Source organism: Equus caballus, chromosome X, assembly GCF_041296265.1.
Source record: "Equus caballus isolate H_3958 breed thoroughbred chromosome X, TB-T2T, whole genome shotgun sequence".
NCBI lineage: Eukaryota > Metazoa > Chordata > Mammalia > Perissodactyla > Equidae > Equus > Equus caballus.
The window spans coordinates 25524079-25542780 of NC_091715.1; the positions used below are offsets into that span (position 1 = coordinate 25524079).

At 38.0% G+C, this 18702-nt stretch overlaps 1 protein-coding gene across 12 annotated transcripts in view; it reads right to left on the reverse strand.

The window, feature by feature from the left end:
* Window positions 1–18702, reverse strand: part of DMD (dystrophin) — a 2262230-nt gene that overhangs the window by 329345 nt on the left and 1914183 nt on the right. For all 12 annotated transcript variants that reach the window (XM_023633802.2, XM_070257261.1, XM_070257256.1 and 9 more), the window contains one exon: window positions 13241–13397. In XM_023633802.2, coding sequence (XP_023489570.2) covers window positions 13241–13397 — 157 coding nt within the window. The remainder of the gene's footprint in view (window positions 1–13240; window positions 13398–18702) is intronic.

The window sequence follows — 18702 nt, forward strand, 5'->3', positions numbered from 1 at the left end:
CCACTGCGCCACCAGGCCAGCCCCCTAGGCCCACTATATTTCTAAGGAGACCCTTTCAGGAGGAGAAGGGGACAACTACCTCCTTCTCCTTTATAAGCAGAGAAAAAGTTTTTCCTGGTCTCTCACCTATGGAGTACCCTCAGCCACAAATGTAGGAAAATTTTTCATCACCTCTCATCATAACTTCCTGGGGGTAAGGCTTGGGACGAGGTTGGTGAGAATATTTAGTGTAAAGTAATTAAAAGAAATCTGTCTCTGATCCATAACACCTCATGTGCACATTCAGGGTAAAATTAATAAAGATGGATATTCAAAACCCAACACTAATATGGGGGAGGACCTATATGGCGAACAGAGCAAGGGGGTATGATATGCTCAGCTTAGAGAGGTAACATTCATTCCAGAAGGAAATAAATATTAAGCCTAACGTTAGGGAGAAGAAGATTTAGGAGTCATTTCTCACTAAACTAATACCCACTGAGAGCCTACAATTATGCATATAGGCAAGGATCAAAATTAAAGAAGTAGGTGACATTGCGCAGGCAGGGGAGTGGGCTAAAAAGCAAATTTTGGAGAATATAAAAGTTTAACAGGAAGACAGAGGAATTGGATCCCAAGAAAGGCCAAAAAAAAAAATGGATAGGTGGAAAGACTGGGGAAAATGAGGGGATCGTTTGTAGAGCTATCAAGGAGAGAGAGAGAATTTTGAGAGGAAGAAAGTGACTAAGAGTGTCCAAACATGATACGCAGAGGTAAGGCAAGATCGCCACTGAGAAGTGCTCACTGGACCCAGTGAGAGCAATTGCAGTGGAGGGCGGTAGCCTCAGAAGCAGGTTTAGTTGAGGAGTGAGTGGTAGAAAAAGAAGTAAACATTTTAAATGAAAACAATTTGTGTAATATCTTTTTCTTCTGAGAGGGAGAAGAGGAAGATAGGACAGAGAGGATCACAGGTAAAGGGAAGATATAGGGAGGATACGTTCTTTTTAGGATAGGAATGGTTTGAACAAAGACTGAAAGATGGAGGGTAGGAGCAGGGTAACCAACTGTCCTGGTTTGGTAGGCACTGAGGAGTATTTTATCATGCGAGACTTTCAATGCAGAAACCAGGATAGTCTCAGGCAAACTAGGACAGTTGGTCACCAAAGCAAAGAGGGATATATTAAAGACCTAGACAGGAGAAAGTAGAGATAAGCGTTAGGGCAAGGTCTGTAAAATGAGGATATGGATCTTAAAGGTCCCATCAAACTGAGGAAGTCCATGACCCTGTTTGATGACGCAATTCCATTGTTAAAACGGAACAGCAAACAATTCAAGGTTAAGGACTATCCATCCATTGTGAGAGACCACTTGTTTGCCCCTCGAGTTGTTGCCAAGGGCTTAGCTCCACCACAGCTGCACAGTTCATTTCTTAAATATGAGTCACTGAGGATTAAAACGAGTCTAAAAAAAAGACAAAGGAAGTTCTGTCATTACAAAGACATAAGCACCATTATTTTCACAGCGTTGTCTGAAATTAAGAAAAGAAAGTGGATAGAAGAGAGGGTTAAGTGACTGTATCTTCAGAATTTAGGAAGATTTAAACTAAATACAAAAAGGGTAGAAATCCCAGGAAAAAATGAGAAATAGTTGGTTCAAGAAAATGAGAGGATAAAGAAAATAGAATGTTTCTCATCATGTGGGAAAAACTATAAATTGGAGGTATATCATTTTAAATGTGGTTATATGAAAAGTCCTCTTCCATTTACTCATTCAAATTTTGAGCACCTACTGTGTACCAGACACTGTCCTGGGCAGTGGGCATCAGTGGTCCTTGTAGCATGGAGTTTAAAAGAGAGGCTTCTTTAGTAAAAACGACAACAACAATGACAAAAAAAACCCCCATGAAGATTCTGCATTAGAATAAGGGAAAATCAATTTTTCGCTATCTAATCAATTTACCATAACCTGCATGTTATGATAGTTCATTGCATTTTAAAAGGAAGGAAATGGAGACATTTTTAAACAAGAACAAGAACATTCCATGTCAAGAGACTTGACTTTTGATAGTAAGGGTCTTGTCTCTCAGAGAAAGTCTATTTAAATGACGTTTGGGAAAAATATACACTCATATACAATACTGATTTTCTCTCATAGATTATGATTACTATTTTAAATCAGACAAGTTGGTGTATTCATGTGATGGTGTGAAAAAGGTACCAGCTATAGAGCCTTTCTTCCATACACATACAGATATCTTTTTTTTTTTTAAAGATTTTATTTTTCCTTTTTCTCCTAAAGCCCCCTGGTACGTAGTTGTGTATTTTTCGTTGTGGATCCTTCTAGTTGTGGCATGTGGGACGCCGCCTCAGCGTGGCCTGATGAGCGGTGCCATGTCCGCACCCAGGATTCAAACCGGCGAAACCCTGGGCTGCTGAAGCAGAGCGCGCGAACTTAACCACTCAGCCACGGGGCCGGCCCCACATTATATCTTTATACTATTTAGATGTCACTATTCAAATGCTAAGATATTTACCTCCTGACTCTTTTGAACAGATAAAATTATTTTCTTTAAAACCCATCCTTTTCCCCATGCCTTCCTCTTCACCTTTCCAAAAGAGCCAGGTCTGAGAGTCTGAAACAGTGGTGCGGAAGAATTAGAAGGAACTACTAAAGACTTAGAGCACCTCCGTGAAAAGAAAATAATATTCTGTCTTACGAATGAGACAAAACTAGGCATACTAAATTGACACTTTTCCTTCAGCTTCTTAAGTTTCACAAAATAACTTATATGAAGCATGTGCTACAAAATTATACTAGCGGTACATCCCAAGGTAAATCCATTTATTTTGAAGGAGAAATTATCGACGGATAGCATTTATGCATCACAAACAATAACCAACTGGGTGATTGATGGCTGTCTGATTAATTAGTTCACTGAAAAATACTTATTTTGAATCTATTATGTATAAGATAGGGAATGTAGGGACCTCGTCTTTGTCCTTAAGGAGTCAATAGTTGGTTGGGTAGGGATGTTTGTGGTGAGACTTTTATACTGAGAATGTTTTGCCAACACAAAGTGACATACACATAAGGTAGGATTTACCTAAGCCATCAGTTCATTAGTCACTTAGAATCCAAATCTTGAAACTCTTAAGCCAGGCTGAAAGTGAGTGACAGCAAAAAATAAAAGTTCCCTGAATTATAATAATTTGGAAGAGACATAAGTGGAAAATCCTAATGGCCATGAAGCAAATCCAAAACTTTAAAAACCTGAAAGTAATGGATAAGAACCAAGTCATTGATTCTTCGGGGTTTTTTTCCCTGCCTCTCCTGTTTGCAGAAGAAAAAATAGGGTGAATGTTACCACAAATATTTAATAATACCATAAATAGAAGTAGCTCAGAACCGTGTGTGGAGGGGATGAAGGGGGAGATACTGATTTGCTTGATGTAGTGCAGAGAAGAGAGGGGCAGGATGAGAACTCTGGGCACAGGTACCGACATTTCAGAGAAAAGCTACGCTGCTTTCACCTAGCCACGGTGGTCCTGTTACTATGGATGTAAGTAAAATTCCTGGCTTTTCCAAACACAGATCTCTTTCAATCATGGACAGTTTCCATGGTGCTGAATTTTACTTATATTCTCATTGAAGTGGCAAGGCTATATTTGTGTTATTCAGACTGAAAACTGATGGAATGAATATATTATTTCTGTATTAGTTAGCACAACTTTACAGAACCATCCTGGGAGGCAGACTGAAGGAGGGAAAAGAGCACTGTCCTGACCGACAGGAGACGTGAAGTTCAAGTCTGGGCTGGGCCAAAGCCTGGCTGCATGATCTAGAACAGGTAGGTCATAAAATCTCGCTGAGCCTTTGTGTCCCCATTTGTAAAATGCGGGGGTTTGCCGAACACCTTATCTACGTTCTAACATCTAGTTCTAATATTCTATTATCAACATGTTTAGATCATTAATTGGCCACAGGCCTTTTTACATGGTGGCGGTTTGAGGTAGTCTCTCCTAGGCATCACTACTACTGATAAAAATTATAGCCACAGCTTAACACAAGTAGATACTCAATAAGAACTATTGGATAAAATAGCAGAATACCCAGTTAGAAAACCAGAGTGTGTTATATGGAGGTCAAGTTGACTCAGATGCAGAACATGCTTGAGGGTGAAAACCTGGTCTCATGAATTGCTAGAGGAAAAATTAATGCCATTAACTGGAAAAAATGGAGGGATCTTATTCTGGGCCTATTCTCATGTTACAGGTCCAAAGCTGAGTGTAAACTTTGAGTTACTGGATGGATTTTCCTCAAGACAAAGCCCTTTCAGCTCTGCCTTCTTAATCGCAGTGATTTCTTCCCCAGAGGAAATGTTCATATCCAAACATCCAGAAGGTCCATAGTTTGCACTCTCGGTTGGGCTTTTCCTCTAGTCTGGAGCGTTAGCTAGGAGATGAAAGAACACCAGACAGACCCTAAATTTAAAGTGATCCAACGGTGCTCTTTGTTCAACAAATGGTTACTGAGTGGGTATAGGACAAGGACATTAGCATAGTCCTACCTGCAATCCGGTCAGTGTTTAATAGTTTGTCATCCTATATTATCATTGTAGTTTCCGTATTATTTCTATCTTGTCTGTATGCCTCCTATTATTGTTTTCGTTTCTGATAAGAAAATTGCTGAATACATTCTGTCACCAGAATGACCTTTCTTATTTAAAGAGCTACCCTATTTATTGTCTCAACACATTAGAAATATTTTACTTACGAAATGCATTTAGGGACAATCAATGCCCAATTAATTTGAAAAGGGCAAGATCCAGAAATGCAGTTAACTGAAGTAGCAGGAAGTGTGCCTCTAAGAATCTAAGGGAAATTCATAGGGATTCATGGAAGAAAAAAATCTGAAGGGAGCGGCAACGGAACAAAAAACCCAGAAAGGCAAGGATTCCCTTAATACATATTCACTTGAGATAGCTGGTGTTAGAGAAGTTACGAAAATGGGGCATACGGTCCATAAAGAAAGGTCATAATCATCCTTACTTTTGTATTGTGCTAAGAACACTTAACATGAGATCCACCCTCTTAACAAAGTTTGAAGTGCACAATACAGCAGTGTTACCTCTAGGCACTATCTTGTACAGTAGGTCTCTAGAACTTATTAATCTCGCATAACTCAAACTTTATACCTGTTGAACAGCAACTCCCCATTTCCCCCTCTTCCCACCCCCTCTAAACCACTTTTCTACTCTCTGTTTCTATGAGTTTGACTATATAATCATCTTTAAATAAGATCGAAAAAGTTCCATCTTATTTTCACTCCACTTCTAAATAAAAGTGAAGATAAGGGATTGCGGTATTAGATACATCTAGCCATTGTTTCCGACAGTCAACCACATGAACAGCAACATCTATAAATGAGATTAAATCAATTTGAAGCAAAGTTGAAAAATAAATGGACCTATTTCAAGCCTGAAATTATTTTTTTGACAATCTAATTGTACTCAATGAGAAAACAGTTTTGAGTGTTTAGGGGGAAAATGTGTTTAACAAGCTTCTTGTTGAGATTTACTTTCTTTCAAAGTCTTTTAAACTGAAAGTTGTGTTCCCTGAGATCAAGGGCACGAGCTAGAAGAGAGTCCAGCCTGCTTGCAGATCTGTGATACTATGGAGGAATGGTTTAGTGCCCACGCAGCATCTTGAACAGCTGTTTGACTCTCAGTCCTAAGGCTGGGCTGCTTCCAACAACCACTGGGGAAGTCACTTCCTACTGACAACAATGTTGTTAACTTCTGAGCTGACCTTGAGAAATCACCGGTGAAAACTCAATCTGTTCCCATGGTCGTTTGGAGAATTAGGTCTTAGGTCATTGAACCTAAACCCTAAATTTTGGAAATTCCTTGGGAAGCAATAGTACAAGATGAATGGATTATTAGGAAACCCTGTGACAAATTAATTTATATTCATTCCCAAGAGGCTCAGCCAAAATTTGAGATTGTCAAGTGTAAGTGGTGAATAATTTCTGAATCACACCATTTGTCTCTGTCTATCAATATAATCCAAAAATAGAACTCTTGTTTCACTCCACGTATACACCCTCATCCACGATCATTTCCAAGTCTTTCCCATCTCCATAAATGGCATCATCATTTCCCCATTTGTTCAAACCATAGACTTCAGAGTCATCCTTGACTCTTCGCTTTCTCTCACATTACACATCCCATCTATCTTAAGTTCTATCAGCTCTACTTTCAAAATATATCTTCGATCCAGTAATTTTTCACCATAGCTATTATTTCCACTCTAGTTCAAGTCATCATTATCTCCTTCCTGGATGACTCCAACACCCTCCAAACTTTCTCGCAGCTTTCAGTTTTGCTCCTCCTCCTGCCGATTCTCCACCTAGCAGCCAGAGTCTGCCTCTGAACACGTAAATCAGATCCCATCATCCCCGTTTATGCTACTCTAGTGATGTCTCATTACACACAGAATAAAATCCACCTCCAAACTATGGCAAACAAGACAATTCATTATCTGACCTTTGCCTTTCTCTACAACCTACCATTAATCTGTCTTGCTACTCTTTGAATACCTCAAACCCATTCTTACATCTGGGCTTTTGCATTTGCTGCTGTTTCTGCTTAGAATACTCTTCACTCAAGGTCTTTGCTTGGCTCACTCACTCACACAGGCCTTTGCTCAAATATAACCTCCTCAGGTAAGCCACCACCTCTCAGTCTTTCTCTATTCCTGTTTTATTTTCTCTTCATTGCGCTGACCTGACATGATTTTATATATTAATTTATTGGTTTACTGTGTATTTCCATCACTAAAATTTGCAGGTCCGTCGGGGCAGAATCTTGTTTTGTTCACTATTGTATCCTCAGACCCTGGCATAGAGTAGACACTCGATAAATAATTACTAAAAGAATCAACAAATTCTAGGAGTCTGAGTTATGGCACAGTTTTTCCTAAAATAATTTTAGAAAAAGATCAGGGGTTCATTTGTAATTAAATGAATGTGTATAAAGTGCTTTGTAAAGGCAAAATACTATTCGAATATTATTTTTAAGAGTATTTATCAAGATGTCAAAATATTTTGACATGGTTAGAAAGAGGACTTTGGTAGAGAAGTCAATTTGTAAATTATTCGTATTTTATCTTATTATAGTCATTAAAGAAAAGTAGCAAATCCTAGATGACTCTGTTCTTAAGTTTTGATGATATAGCTAATTTTCAGAAGACTTCCTCAAATGCCTAGAAAGGTAGTTCTAAAAATAATTTAAAATCTCTTTTATTCAGCATTCCTAAATTTGACTGAGTGAAATATCAAACTTCTACAAAAGTAACTTGCTCCATTGATGATGAGGAATACATCCAAAAGATGTCTATTTCCTCCGTCATAGTCAAGCAGACATCTTAGAGTAGACATAACTAACAGTGAATTTTTCAGGGAATCAAACTTGTTTAGAAACTCCAAGAGGCCACTGAATGCTGGAATGAATCACTCTATTACAACCTTTTTTGGTTGTTTTTCAGAGGTGATAGGGAACAATGCAACGTTTTTTTTTAACCCAGAGCTGACTTGAATCTTAACATTCATAAATAGTACCCAAAGACATTTTTTATTTCTGTGGAAAGAGAACACAGGGAACTCATCAAGCTAACACACATACTAAAACGTACCCAAAGGAAGCAGGCCAGCATTGATAACAGAATTAGCTTAAATAAATGTATAATCTACAACGTGATTTCAAGATAATTTTATTGATTTCTGAACCTCTCCCTCACTTTGCGGTGACTCCTGAAGAAATCGAACATGCATAATATATGACCTGACAAATGGACAAGTAAACTACTTTATTTGAGCCTTTTCATTTGTCAACAGCATCCACGCAATAATGGCTTTCTGTCTACTGTTTTAATAATGTACGTATTGATTACTTCCATCTAAACCTTAACCAGAAAATTTCAGGAAGCTTTGAAGGTGTCCTTAATAGTCTCTAGAGAAGGAATTATAGAGATTTTTAAATTGAAAGATGAAAACCTAATGACAAACAATTTCGTCAGTAAAAATGCAAACAGAAAGTCATTACCCACAGTGTTCTTATAATCAAGACCTAATCTCCATTTGGATTTGGGGTAGGACAAGGGAATTAAATAAGCTCATGGTTTATTGCAGTTCTCTTTAGAAATTCCCCACTATGATTTGCTCCTTTAAAACTCTCTCTAGGTTAATCACAGAAGTAGACAAGTAATAAATATCACTTTAGTGACTGCTCAAGTAAAACAAAGGAAGTCAGTTTTAAAAATATATCTGGACCAGAATAATACACACTAATTGAAAACGAGTCAGTCTAGTGAGGCAAGTAATGAGGAACCATAAAAGCCAGGATAATGTATTCAAAAGATATAAAAATTGGTCAGTTTATATTTGCTAAGGCACATTTGAGCTTTAATTATTTATAACACTTCACTGCATATGGAACATTATTTTATTAATTAGTCTTGAGAGCCATTCCAGTTGCTGTTGTCATGCTGCCCAGCTGGTTTGGGGAACTGAGATCCACTCCCATGGGTGTAAAAACTGCTTTGGGGAGTGAGAGCGCAGTCCCCAACTACCTGTGTGGCCTTACCCACAGAAGACCAAATATGCCTCTATCACGGTAATTGAGACTGACCATAAATTTATGCTTTAAGTAAAGAGTACAAGACATATATTTTTGCTATAACATTTTATCATTAACCTGCATTGATATACAAAGAAAATATAAATGACCTGTTTTATAAACACCCTGATTCATAGAAAAGCGAAAAATATTTGACTATAGTTTCAACTTTTGACATTTTAATAGGATTTGTACTCCCATAAAAAGCAACAACCAAGGGCATTAAAAATTTACAATAGAGAGTCAGCAGGTGATTCAAAAAAAAGTGACACAGGGTCCAGCCCCACGGCTGAGTGGTTAGAGTTCTGTGTGCCCTTCTTTGACAGCCCAGGTTTGTGGGTTCAAATCCCAGGTGTGGACCTACTCCACTCACCAGTCAGGCTGTGGTGGTGTCCCAGATACAAAATAGACTAAGACTGGCACAAACGTTATCTCAGGGCTAACCTTCCTCAAGCAAAAAAAGAGGACGATTGGCAACAGTTGTTAGCTCACGGCAAATCTTTCTCAGCAGAAAAAAAAAACATAACATGCCAAATACACAGGGAACAAGTTTACAACAGCAAGTGACCCATCTTTGTACCAAATATTCTTTATAAACAGTATTTGAATCAAGAAACCCATAAAGAGCGAGACAATTTATAATCGCGGAAAGATGGTAAAGTAAAACGAAAGTCTACAAATATAAACTCTGTCAAAGGCTAGATCTTGACAGAGTTTTGTAGTGATTGTGTTTCCTTTCTCTCTTCTGAGTTCAGAAGATCCGATTAAGAGACCCAGTTTCAAGGATTTTCCTTTGATCTTTTTGTCCACAGGCAACAAGAGCATTACTAACTAGACAGCCATTCTGCTACAGCTGTAAAATGGAAACTGCATAAATGTGACAAAACTCTGAGTAAACGGGGTGCTAGGCTGTTCCCTCATCAACACTTAGGAGTGATGGTGTTCTTTGAGGGAGGAGAGTGTTTTGTGACAAGGGCTTTTTGTCAGGATACAAAGAGAAACTCATGAAGACATTGGGCCAGACCACAAGTAAAAACAGTGGACATCAAAGAGCTCTACACACTACAAAAAGATGCTTTCTCGGGAATAAACAGAAAAATTCTACACGTGAGGAAGGAACACCAATCTCTATTCTGTCTTCCCCTGCCCTTGGTCTCAGTAGACTAGAGAAGAATGAACAAAATTAAGATTAGTTCATCAGTTGTTTTTCTCCTCCCTTCCTTCTTCCTTACATTCCTTCCTTAATTCCTTTGTTCCTTTACCTATTCAGTGTCTACCATGTACTAGACACTTTATGAGGTGCTGAGTATAAAAATGACAACCCTCTCCCCATAAGAAAGCTTTTTGGAGCACATGGTTTAGTGAGGGTGGTTGATATTAATCAGATGGTCATACATATCCATGATGACAAAGAACGTTAAGTTATAGAGAGGGAAGAGTAGACAGTGTTATGAAAGTGTATAAAGGGAGATCTGGTCAAATGTGGGCATCAGGGAAAAGCTTGCTCGATGTCTGAACCAAGATGTAAAGGATTATTAGATGTTAACCAGGAAACTACGAGGGGGTAGGTATGGGTAGAAAGAGCTTCAGACAGAGGATCAGATGTTCAAAGCCTTTCCTGAGAGGAACAGAGAAGTGGAAACACCAAAAGAAGGCCATATGGCTAGTGTCCAGCGAGCAAGAGAAAGAACAGTAAGAAAAGAGAAGGTTGGGGCCAGACAAGCCAGATGGGGCTTTGGGGTTCTTGCTGAGCATTTTGGTCTTTCTCCACAGGCATTGAGAAGCCACTGAAGAGTGTTAAGATGAGGACTGCCATAATTCAATTTATGTTTTTACATTGATTACTCTGACCGAAATGTAGATTGCATCGTGGGGTGGCGAGAGCAGGTGCAGAAAGGTTAAGAGAAATGGCCTCTTGTAACTACAGTGATGACTGCAGTAGACAGAGTCAAGGTATATTTTGGAGGTAAATTGACCCAGTGATATATTGGCAATGGAACGCTGGAGGTTAGTCATCCTGAAAAGGTACTATACCAGTCTGCTCTGTGGTTGTTTGGATAGGAGAAAAGCATTTAGTTAGATTCTCCAAGCTTTAGGATTTTGTAGATTGCAGCACCAAAAAGACAATAAAGCAAAGGATTTTAGGGTTTGGGGAAAGAGTTATTAAAATGTTTGGTGATTGAATCTAAGTTGGACTTGGAGGGAGGTAAAGACAGAGAAGCAGTGGAACTAATATATAGAACACAGTTATCAATGGGCTGGAAATCCTGATCAGTCAAAGAAAGGCAATAGCGGGGTATCTGAACAAGCACACTGGTCCAGTGGGGATCAATTCACTTCAGTCTGGTGCATGTTACTCATAACTCTAGCATCACGATCTCCCAAAAGCATGTTACTTGTCTTGAGATTCCTTAGTAGGAGGACTGAGAACGATAAGTACTAACATTTTACCACCGTTCACAAGCAACCAAAGTAAATAACCGGGGACAGTGAGGCAATATTTATAACAAAATGCTGCCTAGAGGGGACCGTGGAAATTCTGTGGACCAAATTCTTCATCTTTCAGCTCAAGAACAAAGTGGCAATCACAATCTAACTTAAGGCAGAATATGACTAGAATCTCGGTCTCCTGAATCCTAGTCCGCTTGTTCAATGACTCTTCTTCTTCGGTTTCTGGAACTAGAACAAAATTGTAGAAATTCGTCTTATTTCACTATATCATATAATATATTCTATTTAAAATGCTCATGCTTCTCAACAAATGCTCTTCTTCATATACACCAGAGTGTTTTCACTATTTATTCAAAGTTAGAACATTAAAAAAAATCATTATCATATTCCACTCTACCACAAAAGCTATTTAATAACGTGAATTATATGAGGGGGAATGGCTAAAGGAGAAACCGGAAGTTTCCTTGGCAATGTTTTGCAAAGACTCTTGGGTCTTCTCTCATGTTCTCTTCCCTTTTTGTAATCGTCTATATCTTCTTCTCTGGAATAATATCAACCCTTGACCTTTCTTCAAGATGCTGCCTTTGGCTGTGACTCCATAGAGAGCTTTCCTTTAAGTGCTGAACATACAAAAGTGGTACCATTTTATCAAGTTCTTATTGTTTGGTAGTAATGTACTTGGTTTGCTATTCATTTCTGTTCATGTATCTTTTACTCTCATTACAAAAACACTTATCAGTATCCACTGTATGCCAGACACTTTGCTAGGTACTAGGGTCTTAGAGGTGAGAAGACCAAATCTCTGCCTTCCCCATTCATTGCCTAGTAGAGAAGACAGAAATATAATGATAAATAACAAAAAAGAAATAAGCAATCACTGTTGGAAGCTCCTAGTGAACAACTTTTATTCTGAAGACTGGTAAAGTAGAAACACTTATCCTGCATATCCTATATGAACGGTATACTGGATACCCAAATAGCGGATGAGTAAACTTTTCTTTTCATAGAAGTACTCTAGCTAATAAATGAAGAAGAAATGATAGAAATAGGCAATTATCACATTGCAACTCCTAGCTATGGATCATTAACAGCTGCCAAATCATACACACAAAAGAGAAAACAGGAGGTTATATACCCCCTGAAGATGGAAGAATACACTATCACCTATGAAGCAGCCTTACCAAAAAAATTCAAACCCAAATACGATCAAACCTGTAGAACCGCACTGTTCAATATGGTAGCCACTAGCCACATCTGGTTATGAGTGCCTGAAATGTGGCTTGCCTGAGTTGAGTTGTTCTGTAACTGTTGTATGTAAATTTTTATATTGATTACATGTTAAAATGACAATAATTACTGTTCCATAGTTATACAAAATGTAACCATTAGAGGAAATCGGGTGAAATGTACAGGGAAACTCTCTGTAGTACTTTTGTAACTTACCGTGGATTTAGAATTACTTCAAAATAAAAAGTAAAAATAAAAGGCATTTAAGAGACAAGTTAACCAAATTCAATGTGTGGGCCTTATTTCAATTCTTATTGAAATCAAAAAAATAAAAACAAAAAACCTGCTAAAACATTTAGGACTATGTGAGAAATGGAAATTTGAATAGTGCCTGGATATTTGTTATGATAAAATTATTGACATTTTAAAAGTATTATTGTAGCAATGCGGTTACTTTTAAAGAGTGAATCTTTATCATCTAGAGATACTTTCTCAAATATTTATGAATTAAATGATCTGAATTAAATCTCATGCCTGAGATTTGCTTTAAAATAATGAAGGACAGGGTAGAGCTATAGAAGTAAGACTGGCTATGAATTGATAATTATTGAAGTCTTGATGGGTATAGGAGTGTTTATTATAACGTTCTGTCTGCTTTTGTATATGTTTAATATTTTCCACAACAAAATGTTTCTAAAAATCACCAAAGAGATGACAATTTCTTAAAGGATATTATTAATGCAGATGCTTTTGACATTTAAAATATAATAGCTTGGATTATTTATAATTGACCCTTGGACTAGAGGAGCAAAAAAGATTTCTATTCAACTTAATTTCAATCAAAACTAATTTTAAAATAGTCACTGAATGCGTACTATGTGCAAGGCACTAGGCTTAAAAATGTCCTACCCTGTGTACATCATTCTGCTTCTGAACTGCCGGGAAATCGCCTCCAATAGGTGCCTGCCGGCTTAACTCATCATCTTTTAGCTGTAGCCACACCAGAAGTTCCTGAAGAGAAAGGTGTAGACGCTTCCACTGGTCAGAACTGGCTTCCAAATGGGACCTGAAAAATCATATTAGCAAACTATGTCAGAATATCTTGAAGGACAATTGATGATTCTAACGATCCCATTAAAGATACATTGGTTAGTTAGTTTCATAGTATACAAACCTACTGTGAACTACATAGCAGGCCTCAATAAAAATCTAGCTATCTGCTCTTAAGAGCCATAAAATGGGGGCACTTTGATGGCAAATTTGACGGAAGACAGTGTTTAGCCATCTGTTTATTTCCACACACAGAATTCTGAGACTTTTGGCATGAAATAGACACTTTCCCATAGTGTTGCAGTCAATGATTCTTAAGGTTTCTGGTAGAAAAAATTGGACCCAGTGACTAATATAAACCACTCAGTTTTCAGGTGAGTCATGCTAGTACTGAAATTCTTTCTGCTTTGAGAAATGGAAAGGTCTCTCTCCGCATTTTGACTTTTCCATTTCTACACCCTAGGCAGCCTCTTCCATTGACCCCTTCAATCTGGCATCTGTTCCTTTCTGCTCCTCTTCCCATATGCTTCTCCTTTTCCTCTACCCTTCTTTATTCATGTACACCTGGGATTTGTTTTCACCAAGTTCCAACATTTTCCGCTTTGTTTCCTTTGTGTCAAATGTAGTGAGACAACAACTCACATGGAAAAGTAAAATCAGACATTTGCCCGAAAGCCTTCCCTTAACATGAATAATTAAGGCAAGAGACGGAGCGCTTTACCATCCACTGAATTTAGAACACGTTAATCCATAGAAGCCATTGAAGAATATACAAAGGAGGGATCATTGCTATAAAATCCACATTTCACTTGAGGATGAGAAGCTAAATTAATAAAATAAATCATCATCCAGAAAACAAAGAAGAAACGCGAAGCGTTAGCAAAGCTCTATCCTCAGGTAAATCAAGAATTATGCTGCATTACTCACATATTATCAGCAATGACTAATTAATTCATGAAAATTAATGCTGCCTCTAACATGAATATAACAAAGTCTCTAAGCTGCAAAGGTTGAAATATAATCTAACCAGGTAGAACAATATTTCCCTTTGCCATTTGGTAACTTAGCCTGACATTTCAAATACGATTCTTCTGCTGGCCTCAGTCGAACAGAATCACCAAATAGTACCCATGTACTGAAGTTAAATTGTCCCAAACTTTCTAAAGAATAATTTGATGATGCATAAGTCTTTAAAATATGCAAAAACAATAGCCCACAAGCTTAAATTCAAGGAGTTTATACTAAGAAAGTAACTGAAAAGGCATGTAATATTATTTATAGCACAGTTATGACTGATGCAAAGTAGAAACAATTTAAATATTTAATACTAGGAAATTGGTTACATATAACGCAATGTTCAAATCCTATGCATTACATACAATGTTCAACGCGATAACATAAGCAAATATTTATGGATATGGAGAAGATCACCCTATCAGTTGCTAAGTGAGAAAGCGGGTTACAAAAATGTATACAATCTATTTTCCTAAAACATTTGTGTGTGTGTGTGTGTATTTGTGTGTACACGCTTGACTATGCATTAAAAAGTTCTGAAATGACAACCAGTTTATCCCTCAGAGGTGGATTTACAGGTGATTTATTCCTTTATCTTTATACTTCTCCAAATTGTCAGACTTTTCTTTCTATTATGAGCAATATAAACATCATATTCAGTTAAAAATGAAGGCATTTCCATCAGAGAAATTAAATTGTCCAAGACTCTAAGGGCATTATTATCTATTAGATGAATCCTGAAATACCATGAATTAAACATAATAGTGCAGATTGCATATAGTGTAGAGGTCAGTTCTTCCACGTTTCCGCTCCCTCCTTCTCTTTCAGTTATCGCTTTTCCGTGATAAGCCTAAGTGAGGATTCCCTATGCAAGATTTTAGCTGTTTAACGGCATGTAATGACTAGTGGTTACGGGGACTCCCCGGTGAGTCTGGAATTTGCATCTTGGTCCCCTTGAGGGTGAAGGAGCTGTCAAGCTGGATATTTTGAAGGGTCGGTAGAGAGAAGCATATTCCAGACATGGAAAAGCAGCAAATGGGAGAAAAGATACTGATTAAATCAATGCTCATTGAATGCTTCTAAGTCCCAAACAGGCATTGGGAGTAAGGAGAGGGGAAGGTAAGGGAGAATATCAAGATGCCTCATGCTTGGCCTCCCTTTATCTGGTAGAGGATAGAAAATATCCCTGTGATGGAGAGCTCTACAGGAGGATGAGTTTGCTTAAGGGCAGGCTGCCTCGGGCGAGGCCTCCAGCTGCTGCGTCTGTTTACATAAGGCAGTGCTACAACCCTGTTATAGGTTAAATGGCGTTGACTAATTATTAACACGTCAACGAAACCCTTTATGTCCCGGATGAGAGAAAAAAATAGCTCTGAGACCCAGGGAATTCGGTTCTAAAGGATCTAAGAGAAACTCCATAGCGTGGGATAGGGAAGCTGTTAGCAGCCAGGGACACGGGACAGTCAAGAGGGCTAATGGAGGAGGAGAAGAAGGATCGGGGCCACGAATGACGAAAAGCTCTCACGTATCTGGGTGAGGGGACCTTATTCATCCATAAGGTATGGAGTTAGGTAACATTTCAGAACATTTGATCGCCTTAACTACATATCAAATGACTTTCTTTTCCTTGCTAAAGCCTGAGAGTGAAAGGAAAGATGTGATATGAGGACAAAAATTTAAGCTAAAGGCTAATAAAGGGCAGAGGACACCGGATGAGGGCTGGAAAGTCAGATAGTGGCTCCTGATTGAAAACAACACTTGCAAAGATATCCAGTCTAAGGCCGTGGTTCTCAGACTTTAGTGTGCGTGAGAAACATTTGAGTAGCTTGTTCAAAGTTCAGACTCCTAGTTTTCACCCCCACAACTTCTGCACTTTGAACAAGAACCTTCACAATTCAGCCAGTAAGTTCCAGGACCATTCTTTGAGAAAGAATTTCTTAAAGTATTTCCCATGTGCCCTAAACATTACTTGGTCTCCACAGGGCAAAGGTGGTATTTGCCAGGGACATGATTTTGAAGGAGATCTAAATGTAACGAAACCCTGTGAGCTCAGAAATCACTTTCTTTGGCCATGCTCAGCTTGTGAAGTGTTTTCAAGACACATTTCTAATGCATTTGTTGCAAGCAGCTGCCCTATTTTTATTTTCAAGCTTGTATACCAAATATTTCTAAATGATTAACCTATGTTTGCATTTGGAACCTCTCTTCCCAAAAATGTTTCTTTCTATTTGTACTGACTCCTCCCCCTGCCCCACCCCCGCCCCGGGTTTTATCATAGGCTGTCAGGGCTGGAGGGAACCTTCGAGATTATTGTTCAGCCCTCTTGTTTTGCAAATGTGGAAACTAAGATGCAAAGGTATGAAGCAGCTGCTGAAGCACCAAACTTGAGCTGTCATAGTTAGACATAGGAAATGCAAATCACAAACTTTCCTTATATGAGGAAATCCTTAACCTTAGTGGGTTTCACCAAATGATCTGGATCCCTGAACAAAAAGGCTTGCTGCCAGTTGGCAAATATACGTGATGCACCCCTATCTAGTCAACAGAAAATAAAAGAGGAGGTTTGAAGGGGCACACTTAGCTTCCATCCATTTTCTGTTAATCTTGATTAGTGAAGACAAGCACTTATGGGCTACTAGCTTTTAACAAGGCAAGTGCTGATCTTTAATAAGCAGATAATTTCTACAATTTGTAAGGTTTAGGTAAGATGCAGAACCTTCAGGTGTGTTGGGATATATTGCTTAGTCTTCAAGGAACTCTTCAGTGCCAGGACTCTGAGAATTATAGGGGCTGCTAAAGTGATTATTGCTCTAGACACAGATATTTCAAGTGTGATTTGGTTGATGCCTAGTTTGAAATTCTTAATAAAACTTTACTCTGAAAGGCATGTATTCTTAAAGCAAACTGTGTTATATTGGATTCATTTTTCACTTTGACTTTCTTTATAAAACTAATGATATATCCCTGTATATCTTTGGTACCCTTGTGTAATAAGACAGCAGTTAAGCACACAGAAAGAAAAGGTAAGAATGCCGAAATAAGAAGGAACCACAGAAATAAAGTGGGAGCTATGGGGCTTTAAATAAACAGAGAGAATTAAGCCCGAAGAGAAGTAAACTTTTTTTCCATATGGGCCATGAACTCCATCTTTCAAACCTAATTAACATTCCAAGAGTAAGAGAAAGAAGGTCAGAGAGACTCAAAGCCCAAGTTGCATTTTTCTCTCAAAGGTAGAAAGACTTTGCCTCTTTTCACTCTTTCTTTGTTCTCTATTATAGAAAAACCTGTAACTATTCTAATTGCTAATACCAAGTACTCTCTAAGAGATTTATTGCTGTGCGGACTATATAATGCTGGTGTTCTCGCCTCTCAAATTAATGTTCAAAATTTTATAAATGTGAGTATTTTTATGTAACATTTACAAATGTTCCCCCTAGTATAAAAATCTCACAGAATGTAAATTTTGCTGAAATTAGGTTGACAACATATGTGATTCTCATAGTTAACAGTATATACAATAGTCTGAAAAATATAATCTGGTGGCAGATTAAATAGAAACCTTCATACATATTTCCCTCTGTAAAAAAATTCACTTGGCCACTTCTCAAATTATTAATATTTTCAAAATTAGAAGGCAAGGTTTGTGGCCATGGACCATTTCAGAGAGGGACATTTTCTTTTACGAATCACCATCCTGATGTCGGATAGCAACATCAATAACTCTGTGTGTGTGTGTATGCATACACATAAGTAAAAAATTTTCACTTTATTTTTCTCCCACTTAAAGCAGCTAATGTTTTGTTTTGTTTGATGGCACTCAACTGTCACTGACTATTGACTTCTCCTTATACCTCTTAGACCAAATGTGATGTGTTAATGTATTTTGAACGGATGGCATGTACTTCCCTTGAACTAAATCACGAGACAGTACTATACGATTTCAAATAAAGTATTCTGTTCTCTCACAGACATCTTATTTACTTTTTCTCACACCATATCCTTGGAACTTAATCAGTTCCATTTAAACATAAGAAAACTAAGGTAGAAAAGTTCAATAATTTGCCCAGGTTCATAAAGAGTGATTGCAGAATTTAAAGTAATAGAGTTGTAGAGTCACAAAGGAACTTGAAGAGACCATCCATGTTTCTGGTCAAAGCTCCTCATTTCAGTGAGGGAGAAAATTGAAATCTGAAGTAGTTAAGTGATGTGCTCAAGATTACATGCCAGGTAGTCAGTAACAGAGCCAGAAGAGAAAGCAGGTCGCCCAGCTGCTGGTCCAGGATGCTACCTCACTGACGGCACTTAGA